This window comes from Thermobia domestica, chromosome 3 (assembly GCF_964235325.1).
Source record: "Thermobia domestica chromosome 3, izTheDome1.hap1.1, whole genome shotgun sequence".
Lineage (NCBI taxonomy): Eukaryota > Metazoa > Arthropoda > Insecta > Zygentoma > Lepismatidae > Thermobia > Thermobia domestica.
Genome location: NC_137456.1, coordinates 113,243,878 through 113,252,436, shown reverse-complemented (window position 1 = coordinate 113,252,436; position 8,559 = coordinate 113,243,878). Strand labels below are relative to the sequence as shown.

Below are 8,559 nucleotides of genomic sequence, written 5' to 3'. Positions count from 1 at the left end.
GGTTATAACGAACTGTTTCAAAGATGGTGGCAAAAATGCTGACAGATGCTCATAAAGAGCAAAGAATGACAACTGCACATGATTTTTTTGCCCAACGAGAGGAGGATGGGAGTGATCTCAGTGGTTCCTGGGGTATTTTCCCCGAGGTTTATATCTTCTACTGTGGTTTACCAGTGTGTTTTACCTACTTTTCATCCTTCATATGCTGAAATTGCTCCTGGAGAAAATGTTCTAAAATCATTACTGGGTCCACTTCCCAGCAATAAAGGACCTCATCTCGCTTTTCTCAATATATATAAAAATGTTTGGAATTGAATTACCATAATAAGATCTGAAGTTGCATACATAAGTAAATTAAATGCAACACAATTAAATAATTAATTATTGATAGAAAATAGATTTAAGTATTCCACAAAATCAATAGTTTCCTCGACAACGGATGATTATTTTGATTCTGGTAAAACTGCGGAATAATACAAATTACCGTCATTTTTACAGTGTTTGCTCCCAGAATTTGTAACTCAAAATGCATATATTGCTTTAGAATTACCAATATTGTTCATAAGGTATTATCATTATTATTATTCGTAGTAGTAGTAGTAGTAGTAGTAGTAGCGTAGTGTTAATAGTAGTAGAAATAATAGTGTAGTGGGGACTTTTCCTGTAATTTGTAGAGTCAAAATTGCCCATTTTCCCTCACAAAACGTTCGTCCTTGATTCGACTCACAATAAGATTGTGATTAACATTTCTTCATATATTTTCCCTAGTTTTCCCAGTTTTACGCTTTCTCATTAAAAAGGTGTTACCAATATTTGATATTAAATATTCAAGGTGTGTTACCAGTCAATTACCTATCTATTTGTTCTGCCTGTAGTGCATTGCACATGTGACATTCAAATAAAAAACTTAAGTTCGTGTAATCTACAAATGAAACACAGAGTACAAGGAGAAGATCCTAAACACTGTCGTATATTATTCTATCGATCCAATTTTGATTACTATTTCCCTAATACGTTGTGCTTCTGAATCAAATTATATTTTATTTTAGTGCTTCACGCATTAAAAATAAATATCCAAGAATTTATACAGAGTAGACCACTTACCGTGAAATGCTTTTACCTTAAAGGTCTTAACCTAATAGATAATTTTTAAAAAACGCTAAACTTTTGTACAAAGTCCATTCAATAAATAACAGGAAAAGTTGTATTAAAAATACGAACTTCGACATAGTTTGTGCTGTTTTGCTAGTTTTTGGTGGTGTCCAAGAATTATTTTCAGATGGGCCTGGCACCCCCACCTTCGCGAACGGGATGCTGGGAATCAGTGAAACAAGATGGCGGCACCCTTGTGGGTTTGCGCCAACATGGAGCAACGGAGTGTCATTTATTTCTGTTAGCTGAGGGATTAAAACCAATCGAAATTCATCGTCGGATGGCAGTGCAATATGGTGGGTTGTTCCGACACAAATGTTCATCTTTGCTGCAATATCACTCACCGTAATACGCCTGTTTTCCCTTATCAACTCTCCCAATGTTGTTCTATGTGACTGCACAAACAGGTCGTCTTGGCCGTGAAGAATCTTCAACGCTTGTTACAGCCGTTTGAACTTATCTGCCCAATCGTACACTTCTGTTTACTCAAACAACCTTCACCATATTGCATTGCAATTTGACGGTGAATTTTGTTTGGTTCCAACCTTTCAGCTAACAGAAATATAATGATGATCCGCTGCTCCACGTTGGTGTAAACCTGCAATGGTGTTGCCTTCTTCTTTCATTGATTTCCAGCATTTTGTTCGCGAGGCGAGTGTGCAAGGCTCATCTGATAATTGTCCTAGGACACCACAGAAAACTAACAAAGAAGCACAAATTTTGCTAAAGTTTTGTGTTTTTTATACAACGTTTCCGGTTATATGTATTATTTATTGTTTATTCTTATATTTATTATACAGGGTGTTCATTTATTATATACCCAAAATCCACTGATAAAATCCACACACCTGAACAATAAAAATGGTCCATATGAAGCTAAGGCGTAAAACATGTTTCAAAGTTGTGAGATGCTGAAATCGAGAAGATCGTAACTTTGCGGCTGCCTAGCTCGAAAACTGTGGGAGATATTAAAGACGGTTAAAGAAATACTAGTTCGTTGTCTTTCTAAATACCTATGTTTCAGGGCTGGGTTGTACCGGCGCACATGATTTTAGAGTTAGAGATGGAAGAGCGGAAACTATACCGCAGCTCTCTCTATAAAATTCGTTGCGCCGATATTTCCAACTCTGAAACATGGTTATTTAGATAGACAGCGTACTAGTTCATCTAATATTTCTTTAACTGCCTTCGATATCTCTAATAGTTTTCGAGCTAGGCAGCCGCAAAGTTACAATTTTCTCGATTTCAGCATAATTTTCAAACAACGGTTTTTCGCCCCATATTCATATGGACTTCTTTTTATTGTTTAGATGTAAGGATTTCACCAGTGAATTTTGGCTACATAATAAATGAATACCCTGTATATATTTATTATATTTATTATTATTTATTGAATGGATCTTGTATGATGGAAATATTGATAGGGGAATATTGTTTTACATACGCTGTTAATATCACCAGACTAACAATGTTGGTGTAAGTTTATGTTTATTTCAAGCACTAGTTTATTGCATATTTAAAATCTACATATTCAAAGAAACTGCACAGTACCTATTTATAATTCAGTCTTACAGACCAAGGGCGCTGCAGAGTTACAGAGATCCGAACTTTGGAGGCCTCTACAACTTTAGTACCGGTAACATAAATAAGACGAACGGGGGAATGTAGATCATTCTATGAAGGATTCGAATAAATAGAAACGAAGTTAGAAGTAATTGAAAATTTGACGTTTCACAAAAGATTTTTATTTCGACATTGTACTTAGATAAGTAAGGTATTCAATCACGTAGATGATTTTTAATAAACGTAAATTGGCAGTGCCATTTATTTCAATTTGATACACAAATCGTTTCAGAGATATTAAAACCAATACTTAAAAATAACGAATCTGTGCATTTAATAAATAATTATTGCTTTTCCCTGCTTCTATAGCATTATGGGAAGGTTTTAGTTGTTATAATTACAAAAAAATCTTGTAATTATATAATATTTAGCAGTGTTACAAACTTTACTAATGTTTTGATGGTTTGAGATATTAAGTAACTGTAAACGCCGTTATAGTCTTTACGCTTATTAAAATACGGTTGGATGTAATGATTTGTACACAATTTTTCAAGATAAAATCTTTTGAAAATGTCAAATTTTCAATTTCTTGTAAGTTTGTGTTATATTTGTTAGTGATGCATCACATTAAAGACATCGCTTTCTACACTAGGGTACTTGATATACATTGCTATTCCTTATTTCCGTTATTACGTTTTGAGAAAAGCCTCCAAAATGTGCCTGTTTATGACAGTATTTAATACTGTAATGTCCTCAATTCGTATCACAGAATAATGAATGTATTATTGTAAGTTGCTGTTGTAGAGTTGAACTATGTAGGCCTAATAATTTACGACAATACCATTTGCAAAAAAGAAGTTTAGTTGGCAACTCTGATGTTGTACTGGTATTGCAGTGTATGTAAAACAATGCTTCTTTCTTGATATTTGCATCATATAGGAGTTCAACGTCTTTCATCTATTAGTTTTTAAAGTTTCAAGATCGTTTCCAGATAAATGATTCACTCTGTATTTAAAAAGTTTTCTTTAAACATAAATTCTTACAATTCGGTTCTATTTAAGATCTCCTTTTTGTAAATCATCTTGATTAAAATATTGTACCGTTTAATATAGTATGTGTTGAAGTCCATACATAACTTATACAGCCTTTACATACAGCATTGACTTCCAGTAATACTGATTTCAACTTTGAAAGGAAGGAATATTCAGATAGACAAAACAGCACAACTCAATTAATAACGTTATATATTATGGATAGTAGTAGAGCTAAGAGCCTAATAGTTATTCCATTTAATCATTTTATATACTTACAAAGTATAGTATCAGTAACTCAAGAATGGACAGAAAATTAACCAATTCACTACTCGTTTTCCATTCTATATGCTGCAAGACGCATGTTAGCATCTTTGTTCATACTGTTGACCATCAGTACATATGTAAGAAACGTTTGTATAATATTCTCTATCTAAACTATTGTTACAGATAATAAAAATCTGATGGAATATGCCGAGATTTAGGCAGCCACGAACTCTTCAGAGTATATTGTATTTGTTTTTATCAGAAATAATATCGTCACGTCAGCCCAAGACAGAGGAGGATATTCAACGATTCAACCAGAGAAGAAATGAAATCCGAGCCTTGTACACTAGTCTTCCAGCACCCATTCCATCAATGCTATTGCATTATTTACAATCTAGACAAAGAAAATTTGGACTTCTCCAAGATTTCCAAGTATCATTATATATAACGGAAATTCTTTTATGCCAAGATATAAAACATCTTAAAATTGTGCTGCCTGATTATCATGAATCAGATAGTTTTACAAGGTTACTGAGTATACTATCTGAAGAGGGAAAACAGCTTGTGTCGCTTCAACTCATTGGATGCTTTAGATTGCGAGCTACTCCGCTTTCTCTGAATCAACAAGATATGTGTTTATTAAGTTCATTACTTGTATCTGCCGAAAACCTGGTACGTTTGAACCTACAGTTAGTTGGAACTGACGAAATCTTAAATATGATTGGTAATCACTGTAGCAGTTTACAACAATTAGATGTCGCCTTATCATCTTCCATATCTGATCGTGGACTCCATTTATTAACTCAAAATGTATCACCAACTTCAGCAAATTTCAATGAAGACTACAATGATTGGCATAGTACCTTCTGGAATCTTCCAGATTTGTACCCTTCTGTAATCTCATTGTGGCCTGAACAGTTTCTCAATATAGGAAACAAATCAACCAATAGTATTGTGTATGCTCGTAGAAAAAGTCCAGTGTGCAACACTTTAAGAGAATTTGTAACAACATCTTCTCATGTCACAACACAAGGGGTCTTAGCACTGTTAGAACTTGCTCCCAAGTTGCAGTCTGTACAGTACAGCATAAATTCACAATTTTTCAATGATTTGGAAAGGCTATGGATGGAATCAGGAAATATGGAACGAGGATTACAAATGCCTGAAACAAACATATCTTGGATTCAACTTGGAAGCTTATCGCAACCTATACTTGAAACTATGAAACTAACATGTCCTCACTTGTCAAGGTTGTGGTGTTTATTACCCGAAGAAACCACTTTGTCGTGCATAAGTTGTTTTCCCAATCTTGAACATGTTTACTGTATGCATGATACTGCAGAGACGAATGACGAAGAACACCTAACAAGTTACAGAAGGAATCATGATTATGAATTGAAGAAATTCCTCCTTACAAGTGGTTTTAATTTAAAACGATTATATCTGAAGTCAGCTCTAGTAAAAGAAGTTGATCTACGGTTTGTTCTTCAGCAATGTCCAAATCTAGAGCTGCTCTTTCTTTCGTTTGGTTGCAAGATTACTTGGACAAATCCACAATTTATCAGATCATGTTTTGCTCTAACCAAAGTTACAATGCGTAAATCCATTACCTCTAGTGCTGTACGCAATCTTCTCATGAACGCACCAAATTTAAGTGAACTTCGTGTCGAGAACATTATAGAAATACAACCTAATTTTATTCTTGACTTGTGCAATATACGAAACCAGCCTAAACTTAGAGTGTTCAAAATAGGAAATAGTGAAATATTTGAAAGTACATCCATTTTAGAAATGTTCCTAAAAAGATACGAAGAAATTGAAGTAATTCATAAATTGCCATCGTTCATATCTTTAGCAGATACTGGTTTTGAGCGCTACATTCGTCAGGATACAAACCTAGTCCCTTGATGTTTGACAAATTAAACATTAAGGTTTGAGTAATGTTTGATTGCTACGGTATTAAGTCGACAGCTAGGATGAATGAATCATGAATCCAGTTTAACATTTATGAAGAAAAATTAATCAAATGAAATATTTTGAACCCATGAGTCCAAGGAGCATTATTTCCTGGCAATATATATATATATATATATATATATATATATATATATATATATATATATATAGGAAGTGCTCCTAAAGACATTAGATTTTCACACTTAAAAAGCATGTTAGATCGCACAACACTAAATTAATTTATGTCAAAATTTCAATTAAAAAAACTGACAAGCGTTCCGTTATCCTACTTTTATTAAATTATAACAATATGTACGATCAAGGATAAGGTTGGTATTAAAATACAATTGGTCATTTATATTATTGATTGGTATATTTACATAAATTACTCTTATTTAACTTCAACTACAATCCTTAGAATTAAAAAAATGTTATTACTTTATGGCGTTTTAATTGTAGAAGGTATATCAGTATTTCACATATTTTTTAAGGAATACTTACAATGTAGAATGTATGTATTGCCTCAAATTCAGTAACGGTTGAAGATACGCATTCTCGTTCTCAACTCTTTAATTATTATTTTCATTCCTATTTCATCTCTCTCTCTCTCACTCTCTCTCTCTCTCTCTATGTATATATATATATATATATATATATATATATATATATATATATATATATATATATATATATATATATATATATATATAGGTGATGATTCCTTATAGGGTTTACAACTTCAATTACTTATAATTCTTTATTGAAACCACATACAAACTTGGTTTATATATCATTATACTGCAAAACACTTCAAATTTGACCACGTAGTGAGTAGTTGCGGAGTTGACCACACGCGGCGCCACCGGTCAGTCGTTGAAAATGGAGACTTTCACTGGTGCAGAAAGAGCTAAGTGCATGTTTTGGTTTGATGAAACGAAGTCACCAACGAGTGTACAGCGTAAGTTTCGCACACAATAGGAAAAGGAACCGCCCAGCAAACCAACAGTGTACGAATGACATCAGACATTTGTTGAAACAGGTTGTTCTGTGTGACACATAAAGGCTCCAGAGCGCTCACCTGTGACTGATGATATGGTGTAAGCTGTTCGGGAGAGTCTTGTCCGCAGTCCTCGAAAATCTAAACGACGTGTATCACAACAATCTGGTATCCCTCAGACTACTGTTTGGAGTGTATTGCGTAGACGTTTCTCTATGAAGCCATTATGACTGTCCTTGGTTTAAGAACTGACTGAAGTGGATAAACATGCCCGACATGAATTCTGGGTTACCACGTTGGATCGCATTAGTGGATCGCATGAGTCATTCTTGAACAATGTGGTATTCAGTAATGAATCAACTTTTCACCTTTCCTCCCGAGTCAACACACATATCGTATTTGGGAAACGGAAAATCCACATGCGCACGTGGAGCTGGTTCATGACAGACCCAAAGTAAATGTATTTTGCGCTGTTTCCAGAGCAAAGGTGTATGGACCATTCTTCTTTGCTCAGAGCACCATCACCGCCATCGCCTATCTTGATATGCTCCAGAACTTCCTTGTTCCACACTTAAATGAAAATGACCACGATGGTCACATGTGGTGGCAACAAGATGGCGCCCCTCCGCACTACCTGATAGACGTAAAGAATTTTTTTGATCAGCATTTCCCAGATAAGTGGATAGGTCGTGGTGGACCAATTGCCTGGCCGCCACGGTCTCCAAATTACAAGGCACTTGACTTCTTCTTGTGCGGGTTTATGAAAGATAAGGGGGTTATTCATACGAAGTGGTCCAGAGGTGGTTGCTCAACCATCTCTTAGAATTATAAAAAATTGAGTGTGATGACCCTTGTGTATGAAAAGGTCAATAACTTCATTTCCGTTGTCGTATGTACAAGTGTTCCTGAATGGCGGACATCTTTGTTTTCGGTGGATTGCCAATTCTTGTATTTGCAAGCGTTTAGAAAACTACAGTTGCTCAGAACGTATGAATCAGACGAACACCAAACAAAAACGAATGTTTAGAGGGTAGATTGAGATACACGAAGAATATAAACTTTTGCGTCTAAATAAATATGCAGGGTTGCAAACCAATACACTGAATACCAATGCAATTCAAATATGCAGGGTTGAAATCACCAGAAATACTAGAGAAAATTACACTTTTAAAGGGCTGTAATTTGGAATGACATAAAGTGGGGGAATCATAAGTTTTGTGCTATTGTATGTAAAGAGTCTGTAGAAATATCCACAGCTATGATACTACTGGCACCATAGATTTATGGGGGTCCGATAGTTGAAGTTTGTGATTTTGATGCCATTTCGGGGACGTAATATCTCAGGAGGGCAAAGGGCTGAATATTGCTGCTTAGGCCACAAAGAAATTCTGTATATGAATAAACTATTGCAAAAAAAAATCATAACTGATATTACATGGAGAAAAAGTGAGGACATTGTAAAAGTGCGAAGAAAGCATGTGCGTGACGACGGTTGTAGCCCGGAAAAAATTAAATGTTTGGATATGTTTCATGCTAGATCTCAAAAACTGTGCATGATGCAGCAATTAGGCCCGGTATTGTTTGTGTTCAGTT

The 8,559-nt window shown here is 34.8% G+C and overlaps 1 protein-coding gene across 1 annotated transcript; it reads left to right on the top strand.

Annotated features, from left to right (window-relative positions):
* The first annotated feature begins 429 nt into the window (after positions 1–429).
* On the top strand, positions 430–6,077 carry LOC145681497 (uncharacterized). Its single transcript, XM_081753147.1, has 2 exons — positions 430–566; positions 4,197–6,077. The coding sequence occupies exon 2, from the start codon at positions 4,218–4,220 to the stop codon at positions 5,919–5,921; it is 1,704 nt and encodes a 567-aa protein (XP_081609273.1). The 5' UTR covers positions 430–566; positions 4,197–4,217; the 3' UTR covers positions 5,922–6,077.
* Positions 6,078–8,559: the final 2,482 nt, after the last annotated feature.

Coding starts and splice junctions, on each gene's coding strand:
- LOC145681497 (XM_081753147.1), top strand. CDS start 4,218: ATGCCGAGATTTAGGCAGCCACGAACTCTTCAGAGTATATTGTATTTG.